At 41.0% G+C, this 16,611-nt stretch overlaps 1 protein-coding gene across 9 annotated transcripts in view; it reads left to right on the top strand.

Moving 5' to 3' along the window:
* Positions 1-16,611, top strand: part of DAB1 (DAB adaptor protein 1) — a 409,353-nt gene that overhangs the window by 122,194 nt on the left and 270,548 nt on the right. For all 9 annotated transcript variants that reach the window (XM_058656380.1, XM_058656404.1, XM_058656398.1 and 6 more), the window contains exon 2: positions 814-1,016. In XM_058656380.1, the coding sequence (XP_058512363.1) occupies positions 950-1,016 (67 nt within the window). In that variant the 5' untranslated portion in view covers positions 814-949. The remainder of the gene's footprint in view (positions 1-813; positions 1,017-16,611) is intronic.

The following is a 16,611-nucleotide window of genomic DNA, read 5'->3' as shown; positions in this document are numbered from 1 at the left end:
TCCAATTTAAATGAGATGGAATGAAATTATGCATGTGAAGCAGTGGATGAGGGCATGGCATATATTAAGTGCATAGTAAATACCAGCAGTAATTGAAGTGATTGTAATATCATTGTTCTATTCCTAGCAGTGTCTGGACATAATAGTGCCTAGTAATGTGCAATGCATACTTATTAAAGCATGAATGGATTAAATGTGAATTTGTCTCTTCTTTCCTCGTATTAAATGCTTGTCTGCTTTTATAGCTGGGGGAAAAGCTGGTATAAAAATTGGCTTGCTACGAAGTTTCTCAGACCCGTTCTTCACCTTGCCCATAGAGCCCAGTTGTATGTCAACTCCATGTTTCCTGCAACGCCTGCCAGAGAGGAACAGACCACAGGTCACTTCCCTATGACCTGCTGTGACTAAGACTCTGATGGAGCTTGGCTTGGCTTGGCTGATGGATGGGTGCCCTGTGGTTGAAAATGTCTGCACGAGACTGCTCAGGAAATAGGTCTTTGCTGTATTTTCTGGGTGGCATCTGGTGCATAAAAAGAAGAAACATGGAAAACAAAGGGAATGGGTTTGTGCTGCTTGGAAATTGAGGATTTTACAGATCCAATGTGAGTTGCCTAGTTGAGAAACTGCCAGTCATCCTGCCCTTCCTTTCACTAGGCAAACCCTGCCAAGCGCTACGTAAAAATCCTGTCAGATATTTGTAGTGCAAGAGCAACAGTGTCTTGATTCAGTGTGGCTGGCAGTTTATGTCCTTTTATAATCTGTGTAACTTCCTAGGAGTGGCCATTCTGAAAGTTCTCTTGTCTTGATTTGCAGCACTCAAGAAGAGTGAATGAAATGTGCGGCTCCGGGTGTTGTTTCTGAAGGGAGGAGTCTTTCTCTTGGAGAGGAGTCCTCAATGAGCCCTGCCACGGCCTGCGATCTGTGTGAAGTGGACTAAGGATTAAGTAGGATGTCAACTGAGACAGAACTTCAAGTAGCTGTGAAAACCAGCGCCAAGAAAGACTCCCGAAAGAAAGGTAGGGCTACGTTGAACCGCTTCTTCATAGATCCGTGTGTGTGTGTGTGTGTGTGTGTGTGTGTGTGTGTGTAGAATGATATAAAGAAGCATCTAAGTGATTGCATATTTTAAATTGTTTCTTGAAGGTATTTGAGGAAGTACTTATATTGTGCTGGATCTCCTTTATTCTCTAGGCAAACTTTGCAATGCTTCTAATAGACAAAGTGCTTTCAGATCTGTCTCCCTCCCACCCTTCTACCAATATCTCTGCCTCATTCACCTTGTCCTTTAGCCCTGCTTCCCTTCCTGGTATGCTGCCTATTGTAGTTCACCTTGAAGTAGGCCAGGGGTTCTCCAGCTCCAACAACATATGCTCACCCCCCACGGACTTGGTAGAATGTGGGTTGCTGAAAGCCATCACCAGAAGTTCTGGCTAGATCCACTAGATCTGGATGGGGCATGAGACTTTCTGTTTTCTAACACATGCCCATGCAGTACTGTTCCTGACAGTCCAGGGATCACACTTAGAGAACCCTGGACTGGTAATGCAGCCTGCAGTCCTTTGTTGTTCTTCCATTGTATTTTCTGCCCCAACTGCTGGTTATGCTCCAGTTTTGAATTCAGTTAGAGCATCCCAGGGAAGCTTTTCTTCATTCCACAGAGAGGATTAGTTGCTTTTTAAAATTTTGTTTTTGTAGTTTGTGGTTGCTATCTGGCTTTATTAAACTGTCCTGTGTTTGTGTTGGCCATTAATCCCATAAGCTCCCTCATAGCTGGGCCTCTTGTTCATCCTTGAAGTTCCAATCTGTAAGGAGCAGAAAGTGCCTGACAGAGAGGAGGAGTGATACCTTGTAAGGAAGAATGGCATGTCTAGTGTGTAACAGGGTAATCCTGTCACTTTTCATGTTGGCTGGAGAATGTACTCTCAGCAAGTTTGCTGTCTCGTTGTAATTAAATATAAGTAACCCATGCTCTGAGTTGTATGTGTTTTCTTGCTAAGGTTCAGCCTTCTCCCTGTCCCCTGTCTCCCCCTGCCCTCCATTCTTCTCTGCCACTTGGGGGGCAATTAACAGAGCTCTCTTTCAGGTCTTGAAATTTGTCAGTGTGGGCCACTAACTGAAATGCTCTAGGACTCAATATATAGGCAGTGGTTTGTCCGAATATTATGGTACCTTCCCAGTCCTGTTTTGTGATGACATTTGTCTGACACTATTCAAAAGCAAGGAGCATAAATGTTATAAATGTATGTAGCTCTTGGACAGGCAATTTAGGCAGCACTGTAGATTTTAGTTTTTATGTTAATTTGAAACACAAATATTTTGGAGGCAGACCATTTCATTCCCTAAAACTGAAAATAAGCCTTGTTTCCTATGCATCATGATCTAAGAATCATGGAAAGCAAGTGAGTGAAAGAACAGATTTGGGTAGAACTGCTTGGTGGTAAATTATGAAGTTGGTTTCTACTAGAAATCAAATATTTTCTCAATGGAAACTGACAAGTTCTAGTTTTGCCTCAGAGTTAATCTTTCCACCAAAGCTATGCTTTTGAATGCTTTATGTGTTGAAATTACTGAAAAATCTTTTCTTTCCTAATTTTAACATGGAAGACAAGAAGCATTCTAAAAACAAGAAACATTCTGAAGAAACAGTTGAGAAGTTTTAGGCCGTTGACTTGGTTAGAGATTTGGGATTTGTGTGTGGAGGCGATTCTTTTCAGAATTTCTTTATTTTCATGATGTTGAAGACCTCTAGAATCAGAGCCATTAATTCATAACGACTTCCCATAAGTGAGTGACTGGTATTAAGGAATCTGAGTAGGTGGACTTGGGCTCAAATTTTGGCTTTCTTCTTTCCTTATTATGTGACCCAAGAAAGTTACTTAACCTCTCTCTATGTCATTTTGTTCTCTTGTAAAATTGACATACTATTATAAGCCTTAGATATTCAATGTAAAGACTAACGGAATAAAATGAGTAAAATACTCATTGTGGTACTTGACATGTATTAATTGCACAACAAAATTTAGCTGTGTCCTCTCTGTTCCTATTTTCATCTTCATTGTCATCACATTATTTTCTCTAATCCTGTTTAAAATATTCTCAAGGGATTTCTAAAGAGCATAGCTTTGTCTCAAACCAAATTCTGTAATTACTGATAATTGCACAAATATGTTAAATAATTTTTATTTTGTTATACTTGCCTGGACTGTGATACTAAGAAAGCACACACATATTAAAACGAGTCTATGTGCTGGTAATAGCATGACTTCATTTCTTGTTCTTCAGATATGATTATGAAATAAGAAGTATTCTGTTATGCAAATATTGAAAATTCGGCTAAGGTAAATAGATAAATAAATGGATAAACAGGTCATTAGTCAAGCTGGAGCAATGCTGTTTACCTCTGCTATTATAGCTTTCTTTTGCTCTGCTTGTGTTTTTGTGGTCACAACATATAACCTGCGAAAATGAAGAGTCTGTCTTCTTCACTAACCTATACGTATGATGTTTTTCCTATCATATTACATTGGCTTGGTATGTCAGTACCATATTTAGAGTGAGTAGAGATCATTGTGTTGTTCCATACTAATGGAAATGATTTTAAATTACACTTAAATGTTATATTTTTATTGAAGAAACTTTGTTAAGTCCCCTGTATCTTTATTATTTTCTAGGAAGCATTTTGTACATGTGAATTACATGTTGAATTTCACTATGTGGTTTTTGATATGTATATCAGTGATTATATGTGTTTTCCTAATTTCATTTATAATTGTAATTACTTTGACTGATAGATTTACCAATCTGCATTTTTGATATGCTCTGTCGGGCATAATACATGGTTTTCCCTATCCTGCTGAATAAAAGGCTCATTAGATTGTGATGTGGCTCTTCTACCTGCATTGATCAACAAGATTACTGTATAGCTTTATTGGACAGCCTGCATCTGGTATTAGATCAAGTGATATCTTCATATAGTGATATTGATGGGAAAGAAACAGTGAGCAATAGTCAGACCTCCTTGTGGGAAAAATGTTACTTCTTTTTTCTAGCAGTTTCATTGAACTTTTGAAAAGCTATATGTGCTTATTACTGAAATGAGAAAAGACAGAGTAATCATATATAATCCCATAAAGCAAAAATAAATAACTACTATGAACGTTCTTAGTTATTCCCTTTTGAAGTGACTTTCTAGAATAATATGTGATTGGGACTCTACCATGTATGTGATTTTATGTCCTGCTTGGTTATTTGACACCATATTGCTGGCATGTTTCCCATATTATTATCCAGTATTGCAGAATAGAAGGATTTCTTTTGTCTTTAGCAAGATATGGATGGCTCCTGGGCCAAATATTTTATTTCCTGGAAAAGAATGCCTGACAATGCAGGTCATCTACTCTGAAAAAATGGTTTTCAGGAAATGAGGAGGCTCTTTAGAGTTTCCCACAAAACTGCAACCCTGTACTTGAGACCAGGCTATTGAAACAAAGGTAGATGGTTATAAATACAAGTCACAGAGAGGCAATATTTCACCACAAAATGAGATTCTAGAGAGGCCGTATATGCAGCATACTTTGATTACTTGCTATTCAAATAAGGAATGGAAGTATTGAAACCTAAAGTTTTCTGCATTTCAGTTATATTGGGTTGTGCTGATAATACACACAGCTTGTCAATTGGTGACTGTTGCAGAGTGAGATTTGACAGAGGACCAGGGAAAAAGGATGCACATTTTCATGTTTCCTCCCTGCCACCAAAGATGGAACTTCAGCCAACACAGTCCATGCTACTTGTCATCCCAGAATGAGGGCACAAAATGGAGGACAGTGTTAGGATTACAGGTCCCACTACAAGCTACCACAGGTATTTCCAGGTGCAGTACTTACGATTTTTCTGTGTACATCATCTGGCAGTTTAGTGTAGAGGAAAGAGGACTGACAAGAGCTAGATAGCCCTAGATTTAATTCTGGCTCTTCCATATCTGCTGTGTAACAGATTCCCTTAGTCTCTTGGAGCCTGGTTTCACACTCCTTCAAAGTGTGCATGTGTGGCTTGCATGAGTGTATGTGTGAATCCATCTGTCGTGAGATGAGGTCTACAACCTGGCAGTGGCTTTGTTGGTATAAGCTTTCCTGTCTTCTTCTTTCTGAGATAACAGTATTTTGTCTTTCTTTCCCAGAAACATCTGGAAATGGTTAAACTTACCTTGCTTATGTTTATTTTAGAACTATATTCAGACTGTCATTAAATAATGTCAGCACCAACCCATGCTTACTATTTCTTTCTGAGAGATTTTGGGACCCAAGAACCCAAGGTTTTGATAAGACCCAGAGACTGATGGTCACAGGGCAGATGCCTCAACTCTGGAATCCAATCAAACCAATTTTGAAACCCGAGTTTGTACCATTGATGGCTAGGATGCTTTTAAAGGATTTCATAGAAAAGGCCAATCAATTCAAGCTAAGAAATAGTTCCATAGTGTAATTCTCAGGATCCAGACTGCTCTACTTGCTAGTTATTCACTAGGAAAAGTCACTACTAACACTTAGGGGCTCATTGCTCTGCTCCTGTTGTCCTGCAGGGAAGACAGCCTGGAATATCCAAATCCCTGACTTTGGGCATACAATTGCTGGTTGTACCCCAAAGGAAAAGCATTCCATCACTTCAACTACCCAAAGGATCATGTGCACATGGCCAAGTTTGAAACATAAGAGAGGCATCATTGATGAATTAGTTCTCTTGCCCACAAACCTTTATTCAGCTGCTGTTACAAGCACCCACTGACCCCATGCTGGTGTTCTGAGACAACGTGAAAGTCCTCAGAGGGAAGTTCTCATTTCATGTGGCCCTACTTGCGACTGAGCAATCTCTGGCAGGGGGAGGCACTTCTGATTTTTATAGATCTTGGCCTTCCCTGGAAAAGTTGCTTTGTTTCTCTGTTACATTATTGTTGTTTTAAAAGGATTATTTATTTGTTTGAAGGTGTTACAAAAGAGTGATGTGGTGTCACAGATGAGGTTGCAAGGACAGAAATAGCACACATGCACAAATGCGAGAGAGAGAGAGAGAGAGAGAGAGAGAGAGAGAGAGTTACAGAGAGAGAGATCTTCCATTTACTGGTTCATTCTACAGAGGACAGCAACAGTCAGACCTTCAGGGCTAGACCAAGCTGAAGCTGTTTCCCACACAGGTGACAAGGGTACAAATACTTGGGCCATCCTGCACTGCTTTTCCTAGGCCATCAGCAAGCACCTGGATCAAGAGTGGAATAGGTGGGAAATGAACTGGTATTCGTATGTGATGCTGGCATCAAAAATGGTGGTTTTACCCACTATGCTGCAACCCTGGACCCTCTGTTTTGTTACTTTTATTTATTCTCAAATTGTCACCATTCATAACTAGTATATGTTTTATTTTAATGCCAACTATATTCTTGTTAATTAAACTATTGCATATTGATCACAATGAAAGATATTCTTGTTGAAATTCTCTTTCCTTGTATTTCAAATCATTTTCCCAGACCACAAGCAGGGAGCTGGATGGGAAGTAGGGCCACTGGGACACTAACCGACGCCCATCAGGGATCCTGGTTCGTTCAAGGTGAGGATTTAGCCGCTAGGCTATCGTGCCAGGCTCCACATGAGGCTTTTGAGTCAAGGCCTGGCAGACTTTCCATTTGTATTTTGTAAGCTAGTGACTTCCACCATTCTGAGTTTCAGATTTTTAATCTACAAGATGGGAAAATGGGAAGAGTATTATGGCTCAGTGGTCATACATTTCGTATGTGCACTGGTTCAAATATTGGCTATTCTGCTTCCCATCCAGGTTCCTGACTGTAGCTTGGGAAGGCAGCAGCAAATTACCCAAGTTTGGGACCCTGCACCTGTATGGGAAATCCAAATGAAACTCCTGGTTTAGGACCACTTGGGGAGTGAACCAGCAGATGGAAGATCTCTCTCTGAAACCATTTCAAATAAATATAGTACATCTTTAAAAATAAATAGATCATTTTATAATAAAACTCACAGCACATCATTCTGCATGGAAAATGAAGACAGAAATGTTTCTCAATTTTTCTGGCTGTTGCCTGAAAGGTGGAGTATTTTTTGTGCTATGGGAGGTCAGGCAATGTAGAAGGTACCTTCCTTCTTCAGAGCTTTGTGGGAAGACAGTGAATAAAAGGAAACTGACTTATCTCCAGATTCAAGGGTTGTTTCCCCCTCCCACCCCCCCAAAAAAACTGAGAGGATGAGCAGGAAACACAAAGGCAAATGGGCCATTTTGCTGAGCCACAAACATTTATTGATAGCTCTCATCTATGCTTCCTGAGTGCTGGCCATTTCAGATAAATTGTCTCTAATGAATCCAACTATTACATCACCCTATGGAACACAGAAGTAAAATATTGTTCAGAGATGGAGAACTGAACCGCAGGTCTTCTGGCTGTGTGAGCTGCAATATGCCGAAGAATATGCAATATGCTGTGAATCTGCACAGGCCTGCCTGAGTGTGGTATGTGGGTTTGCCCTGTGGCTTGAGGCTAGCAGCTTGAGGGATGTTAAAAACAGGACAGTAGCTACACCCTTTGACAGTGATGGGTGGGAAGGGGTGCCTAGAAACTGATTGGCTACATCATATACATTTATGGCAGGGTTTGGGTTCATCAACTTTGTGATTTGTAGGTGTTCTAATTGAAAATCAAGAATTTCATTGCAGGAAAGCATTAATTTCTCCAAAGTTCATCAGTGAAGCTTTTATTCTGAAGGCTTTGCCTTACGATTTGAACCCGAGTCCTTGGTTCCTTAGTCTATGTCTATGTGCCCTCTGTATCTCTCAGGCACACACATTCTCTCCCCTCTGCTCCTCAGATCCCTGCCCCCTCAAGGTGGTTCGCATAGTGCTGATCTTTCATTGGGGTCATCCTAACACCCTCTAACAAGATGGTAGAGCTTTTCCGCGTTAGCCATCTCCAGATTGTTCATACTGCAAGCAGGTGAAAGTGTAGTCAGGCCATTCTACTGCTGCTGAAACCCCTCCAACGAGTGGTGCCTGTTTCCCTTGGAATGAAGTCCACTCTGCTTATCATGGTTTCAGAGGTGTCCACCTGGTCTGATGCATCATCTTCCCAGGCACACCTGTGCCCACGCTGCTTAGCTGTATCCCACTCAGTGGCTTCACTGAATCCATCAATCCTACCATGTTGTTTTCCACATGTGGCATCTTGCGCAGGCTGCTTCTTCCACCAGGAATGCCTGCTTCTTCATCCTTTCCACAGGGACCTTCACATGTCCTTTTAGTTTCCAGTTAGTTATTACTTTCTGCAGAAATGCGTTAATGGATCTCTTGCAATTCCCACATGCTCTGTGTGGGTCCTGACCATTCTGTGTGCTATCAATGTGCTTCATATTTTCTGGCTCAAACTATGTTTTAATTATATAGATATAGTTTTACAGGATGGTTATCGTATTCATTCAAAAGAGAGTAACTCAGAGAGAGGGGGAGATGCAGAATGAGATCTTCCTTCTGCTGGTTCACTTCCCAAACGAGGCCAGAGCAGGAGTTAGGCCAGGGCAAAGTCAGGAGCCGGGAACTCCATCTGGTTCTTTCAAGTGAACGGCAGGAACCAAGCACTTTAGGTATCCCTCTTGCTTTCCTGGGTCACGTTAACATGTAACTGAGTCTGACGTGGAATACCCAGGACTCAAACAGGCACTCAGATGGAATGTTATCCTCTCAGGTGGTGGCTTAACCTATCGTTTCTCAGTGCTGGCTGATAATTATCATTTTATTTCTTTTTAGTTATGAAGATTTATTTTTTAAAAATTTTCTTGGAAGAGTTGCTCTTCCTCTGACATATTAGCTGGGTTCGAAGCAGAGCAACTGGGACTTGTGGTACTGGTGTTGCATGCCACAGCTTAACGCATTATGCCAAAACACTGGACCCCATACTTAACATTTTATACTGCTTTATCACATCATTAGGCTGGTAGTTCTTTGAGGACACATGCTGTTGTTGTTGTTATTGTTTTGTTGTGTTTTGTTTTGTTTTAGTCAAATTCTTTTGTTTGCTGCTTTGTTCCTTCCACTAAGCAAGTTGTCTAGAGGTGAGAGAATGCGATGGTATTTGTTGAATCTCTGAGTGGGTGAGTGAAGTGATGACTGTAAGACCCTCACCTGATGGCAATGGATTTCTGTGGGGTCTCTGAGCACCCTGTGCATATCAAAGTCACCACACTTTCCACACTTCCCCTGCAGTTCTTGATTTATTTCTTTCTGCAAATAAACGCTGAATTCCTAACACAGTCCTTGGCACATGATTGGTCCTCCAGAAGTTTTGGTTGGATTCATTTTCAGAAACTGTGCAGGACAGACTTTGTACCAGGAGTAAGAAAATTTAAAAAATATGCAAGTGTCTCACCAAAGAACTGGCACTTAAGATTCTTTCTTTGTGCCATTTGAAATGCCTATCACTCTGTGAGCTCCTTCTCTTTTGTGATGTGTGTCCAATCATGTCTAGTGCCGTAATTCAGCGTGATGTGGGCCATATTGGTAGTAAGAGCTATAAGATTTACCATATTAGTTCATCCGACTGCTTCATTAAGCTCAGTGTGCTGCCTCTGGCAGTGACTGGGCCTGAATGTTGATGTTTGGAAGAACAAAGCCTTTCCCATTAGCCGTCCAAGTCCTTGCTGTCACTATGAGACGGATATAGGGCATGCCTCTTCTCAGAGCTGGAGAGGCTTCAGCTTTACAGATGCACAGTAAACGATCCGGAATGTGGGCTTTTACTGCCTGTGTGGGTTTGCTGCGCACATGGTGTCCCCAGGTGTGCTGGCATTCAGCACTGCTCTCCTGCTGCAGCAGAGCTGCTGGCTGTCGGAGGATCACATTTTGCAAGACCAAGAGCATCTGCACAGCCTGATAGAAGAGAGGCAGGAAAGTGGTGAAAGAGAGACGGATACCTGTTGTGTGTGGCTCCATGTCGTCTCTTTCACTCTGCAAAAGAGACTTTTTAAACAAGTGTTCTCATTTGACCTGTACAGCAGCAGCAGCTCAGGAGCAGCTTACCCCAGGTCACATAATTTGTGCATAAAGGGACCAGTTTGCACTTGGATCTCCCCAATCCTAGAGCCAGTTTCACATGTTAACGTTGGGCTATTCTGCTCCCCACTGAATGCTGTGCCCCTTTGTGGCACCAAGGAATGTATGTGATGAAGACTCTTGATGCCTTGCTGTGGATGCCGGTAGTAGCACATGGAGGTGGACTTGGCTTTAGCCGAGTGAAAGGAGTGATGGCAGAAGGTGTCCCAGCATTAGCTCTAGTATCTCATTCATTTCGAAGGTTGCCATATGCAATGCTTCACATGACTGAGATGCAAACATTTTCTCTCTAAGCAGGATGCCAGTTCTTCTTTGTTTTCCAAACACACAAAAAAATGAAGAGTAATAGAACTTGATGGGTTTGGGAAACTTACAGATTGAAATTTGTAACATATGAAAGAGATGCATCATTTCCAGGCCTCGTTTTGGAACAAACATCCCAAAAATGCAGATGAGAAGATTTTACAGATTTCTTCAATACGTGAATATTTTCATTAAGTCAGCTTTCCTTCTAACATGTATCCCCACAGCAGATATGGAGATGAGGATGTTGATGATAAAGCTAGCAATTTTATGTATCAGCAGTTACAAGGTATCGGGCAATGTTCTCCAACCTTTGCATGAGTTTTCTCATTCAGAGCAGATGCTTTTTACATTCTCTAGTTGATGGATAAGAAATGCAAGCAGGGGCCCGGCGGCGTGGCCTAGCGGCTAAAGTCCTCGCCTTGAAAGCCCCAGGATCCCATGTGGGCACCGGTTCTACCGGGATCCCATGTGGGCGCTGGTTCTAATCCCATCAGCTCCACTTCCCATCCAGCTCCCTGCTTGTGGCCTGGGAAGGCAGTCGAGGACAGCCCAAAGCTTTGGGACCCTGCACCCGTGTGGGAGACCTGGAAGAGGTTCCTGGTTCCGGCATCGGATTGGCGCGTACCGGCCCGTTGAGGCTCACTTGGGGAGTGAAACATCAGATGGAAGATCTTCCTCTCTGTCTCTCCTCTTCTCTGTATATCCGGCTTTCCAATAATAATAAAATCTTTAAAAAAAAAAAAAAAAAAAAAGAAATGCAAGCAGGTGGAGAACTGAGACAAGTCAATCCTAGAGACCACAAACTACTCTCAGAATAGCCCTGTAATTCAACTTTATACATCAGTGCAATCAAGGTTGCATGTACCTTGTATGTGCTAAACTTGTCAACCTCTTTGGCTTTCCTTGAGTATATGCATGAGTTGGAATTTACCCCTTTATCAACTTAGAGCAAGTCTCCTGTCCTTTTTACCTGTTGAGAACCGCCTGATCCTCTGAGTGACAGCCCAGAGGGCACTGCTGCCGGCGGCTCTCCATCCTGCTTTGCTTCAGGAGAAGCTGATGTTCCTTTCTTCCGTCAGTTAGGAATACATTCGAACACCTGTCTTCCCGTCTGAGTTGTGATCGAAACTTTATGGCTTTATGGCAGTGACTGTGTCTTCTGCATCACTGTATCTTTTCAAAGCTGTGAGGAAGAGAATTAATCACCAATGGGGAAAATGTGAAATGATCTGAAGTATTTGACTGCCCAGTGCCAAGTGGGGAATATAGTAATTTAACAGCTAAACAAGAACATTAGGAGTTTACTAATACCCCTCATTTGTGGATGAGGAGACTTAGATAAGTTAAGCAGATGAACAGATTTGCAAAAGTTATTGGAAAATGGAATTAAAAATAAATTTCCTTTGTTATAATTTCAAACATAGTTATTCATAATATGCGTTTCCATTAACGTTTTGAAGATTTGTCATTTTCACAGATTATAAAATTTATGCACTGACATGATCCTAAATTTTAATCCCATTTTTTCATAACCTTTGAAGTTTCCACGTATGTTCAAGGTCACCTGTGATGTAAATGCAAGCCTAGAAATTTCACACTCAGGTCTAAGTGCTGCAGAGCACAGGATCCTTCCACTTCACTGTTTTTTTTTTCTTTGCCAAAAGTCACCATTAAATAAACCCTGAGTGAAAACCCCATTCCTAGGGGTCTGGCTTTTGTTGTAGATTGGTGGCTATGGATGTAATTGACTTTTGGAAAGAATTTTTGTGTCATTGTTGCAGATTGCTGTCCTTCAGATCTGGGACATGATCACTTCAGTCTTTCACCCTGTGCTAGCTGGCGATGCAGCTCTAGGGAGAACATGCGTGCTGATTGTTAAACCAAAGGCAAAGGTAGTCATGCAGGAACTCTCCTTGGAAGAAGCCCAGCAGATGATGAATAGCAGACCTGAATCTTATCACGTATTTCAGGATGATGTACGGGACTGTTCAAAACTACCTCTGACAAATGTGCATGGGAAGGGGAATTATCTCCAACAATGAAAAATGTTCTTATTATGTGATCCTAAAAAGTATCAGGACCCCTATCATTGAGAAAATGATCATCCTCATATCCCTTATTAACAGCAAAACGGGAAGCATGTGCTAAAGACATTGGGTGTCATGCTGAAGCAGTGATGAATAGCTGTGAGTGTTGAAATCAGGTTGGACGCAGGGAAGGAAGCTTGATGCTTGATAGCAGGTGGGAAATGTGTGATTCTCTAAGGTCTCTTTGAGCCCTTGCTTTATGAGGCACTGCAAGACTCATTCCTACTATCTGAACCAATACCCAAAGGCTTTTGGTCAGGCCATGGCTACGATTAAATAGTAGAACGTGTATGATAAAAGTTTATAGGAAATAAAACCATCCCACAGGGGAAGGATGAGTGCAGTAGGCATGTTAAATACTTATTGTCATTTTATTTCCATTTGCACATGCAGGTATGGAAACAAGGGATCGGGGAGATAGAGTAACTTGGCCACAGTTAGCAGCTTGCAGAGTTAACATTGAACCTGAGCAGTCTAATTTCAAAGGCTATGCTTTGTTGACCATAGCAGCTTTTAATGAATAACTGCCTAGTAGAAGTTCAAAATGATAGCAAGGAAAACAACTAAACATGCTTGTGAATGTGCCTCCCACGTGGTGGCTGGAGGTGATGCTCATCAGCAAAGAATCATCAACGCATTGATTTAAGTTACAGATTGTATAGTGGTTCCAGGGTTTTTTTTTTTTACTCCCTTCTTTCCTTCTTTCCTTTTCTTTCCTCTCTTCCTTTTTTTCTAGTTGTGAGTTATGTTTGAACTGAGGTACAGTACCAGTCAGTAAAGAAGATTCCTGATAAGTGCTGGACTCAGGGAACTTAAGATCTAAAATGAAATACATTCCACTAAGACTAATGATAGTTTATCGCAATAAATTGAATTTACCAGAGTGATATTCAACTAGAGAATCATGGTGTTCAGATGTCTTTTTGTGATTTCAGTGGGTCCTTTGTGAAATATCTCCTATTTAGACACCGAGTATTTGTTAAATGTTTTTCTGTCTTGTAAAGTAGTTAAAGCAGATCAGAACTCTTGTTTGTAATTTTCTTATTTGATTTGAAAGATGGATTGAATAAACCAGAGAGGATTTACATCTGGCTGGTTCCTTCTCTATGTACCTGCAGGCAGCTGGGGCTGGACCAGGCTGAAAGTGGAGTTCTCCCATGGTTGATGGGGACTGCTACCTCCCAGGGACTGCATTCACCAGGAGCTGGAATCAGTACTGAAATCCAGACTCTCTGATAAGGGTGGGAATGGCCCTAATGGCATCCTAACTGCTGTACCAACCCACTGCTGCTGCGTGTGGGATTTGAATTCCTACCCTGTGTTCCAGTGTCAGGGACACCAGCAGATCAGAAATGTTGCTTACTGCTAGCTTGCTAGTCTATCTTTTAGAATGATGCCGCTTTCAAGTTGTAAACATGTTTTATTGAGTTGATGTTAGTCATGGGGCCAGGTACATAGTATGTGCTCATTAAGCATTTTTTGAACGATAGAATTGCATGTATGAGGCAGATAATTATTTGACCTTTGACCATCATTTTCCTCGAAACAGTAATTTATGTTCCATTAGTTTACCTTTGATGTTTTGAAAAAAGGATTACCATTTCTTTTCCTCCTGGCCTGAGAGTTATAGATTGCACATAGATTTGGTGTAATTGGCCAATGTCATTCAATTTGAATGGTGGCCCTGTGCACCCAAACAGAGAATTCTGAAGTCTCATTCTAGCCTTAACTGAGACCAGTTAATAATGTGGAATGCTTTATTTTTCCAGTCTTTTTTTGCCTATGCTTATGTACATGCAAGTGTGTAAACACAGGCAATTTAGTTTAATCCTTCTGTATATTTAAATCTGTGTTACTTTTTCACTAAATTGCACATCTTAAACTTTCCCAAATCACAAACTTTTTGCAACCATTATTTCATTTTTTTACTTGTTTCAAAATGCTCGGAAACAGATGCCCATAATGATTGGGTCAAACTTTGGAGTTGGGCACTCTATCTGGATCCCCCAAGTAGGTGACAGGGACCTAATCGTTTGAGCCATCACCACTGTCAAACGTTTTTCCACAGAACCTCTCTCCCTGCCCTTCTGTCCTTGCTGCTTTTCACTGGTCCATTCCCACATTTGCCAAATCTTGCTTGAGCTGTTATATTTCAGGCTACTTTTAGCAGCCAATGACTCATATCTGTTTTTGTCTTTGAAGTGATGCAATGCTTAACCTCTGTACTTTTGTGGCTAGGGAAGAGGATAAGCTATTTTTCTGTAGCAAGAAGAATCCAAGGCTTTGGCAGAGGGGGCTGTCCTCTGTGACTGTCACTCCTGGGGATCATCACACCAGTAAGACACTGGAATTGCTATTTGCCAGTGGATGCCTGTGAGCTCAAGTGCCTTGTGCAATTCACATATTTTAACCTCAGCTTATCAGCTTTAATATGTTGTCCTGGTGCCTTGATTTTTTGGTTCATCTGTTTTAATGTGATGAAATGTAAAATTCAAGCTTAGTTTTGTCCTCTCACAATGACTTTAGGGAGTTTTAGCTGATAACCTACTCTTGGTCTGTTAAGGATTCGAATTTTAAACAGCCAAAACTACATTTTCCCAATATCTGTCATCAAGTGATTAGTGCAACTATTTAGTTCTGGTCCTCTTTTCTATTCTTCGTAGATTTACTTTCTCTTCTTAGAATTCTGCTGCCGCCCTCTCTGTCTGGCAGACTAGAGATGTCATTTAAACATTACTTATTAGGATTCCATTATTTGTCTCTCATATACAGTCAGCTAAATCAAAAAGTCAGACAGTGTTTTTAAATTGCAAATTTAAATGACAATTTATAGACCAGGTCTACTGGAAATTTTCTGTCCTTGGCATCCATCACTGCTTGAGTGTATATGGTTTTATATTCTCTCTCTTTTTCTCTCTCTCTCTTTATCTTCATGGGAGCACAGCACACATATGCATCAGAGAGATCAGACCTGCTTGCAATCAAGCAAACAAAAAAAGTGCAATACAGATCTTGAAAGGAAATGAAGACAATCTATTTGAAACCTTGCTTAAAAATTACTTCTACTCCTTACCCTTCCTTGCCTCTTTAAAGAGGAAGCTCGCATTCCTCAGTTTTTCTAAAGTGTGTAAGCTCATGGTTTATGTTTAAAATATTTGAACAGCCAGTGAGTAGCTGGGAAATGACAGATAATACTGTTTCAGTGAGTTCAAATGAAAAGGCAATAATAGTATGGTATTATTAGTAATATTGTCCTAGCTATTATTTATTGAACACTTACTATTCACCAGATGCTGTCCTGTATGACTTTTTTTTTCTTTCTTTTCCTTTCCTTTTCTTTTGGTCCTAACATAAAAGATAATTGCCTTGATTTTTTAAAAAAAAGGAAAGTGAAGTTTGTAGGAGGCAGTTTATGGGGCCTAAAATCCAGCAAACCACAGCAAACCACCCTGGCTCCCTTTCATTTTCAGTTGGAGAATTTGGGCTCTGCTTGGTATATGTGTTTTATAAGGATGAGTTTGGAAAGTCTTCTTACTATGCCTTGCCAAGCTTTAATTTTTAGGAGATTCCTTTAGAAGAGGTAGCTTTAAACCTTGAAATCATCTTCTTTTATCAGTCCATTTTCCCTGGGATCAGTGTAGATTGGCAAAGCATTATGATCTTCCATTTCAAAGCTAGAGGATTATATATCGCAGTGGTTGAAATCATCTATGAAATCCTACTGAAGCTGACTGCAGAGGTTGGTACATTTCAGAACATACCTGTGGTACCCAATAAGTTCAGAGATGAAACCTAATGGGGCACACTTTATATCTGGAAGCATTCTGTGTAATAAAAACAGTCACTGCATGCATTGTGTCAGGCTCTCCCATTTATAACAGGGGCTGGAGGGTCTTTGTTTAGTCTCTGCTCACCAAGCTCCAATGTGATGGGGTCCTAGTTAGACATGGGAATTGAAGATATATTCGAATAGCTATAACTTTCTCATGCCTGTGAAAAGACACAAGAAGGGGTTGGGGTGCAATTGTGTTAACCTTGAGCCCACAGTCCAGCTTTGAGTGATGCAAAGAGAAGAGGGATGCAAAAAAAGTATGAGGTGGGTCATTTTCGAGTTCAC

This window comes from Ochotona princeps, chromosome 2 (genome assembly GCF_030435755.1).
Source record: "Ochotona princeps isolate mOchPri1 chromosome 2, mOchPri1.hap1, whole genome shotgun sequence".
In the NCBI taxonomy this organism is placed as follows: domain Eukaryota; kingdom Metazoa; phylum Chordata; class Mammalia; order Lagomorpha; family Ochotonidae; genus Ochotona; species Ochotona princeps.
Note: the sequence above shows the minus strand (reverse complement) of the source record. Positions and strands in the feature narration are given on the sequence as shown.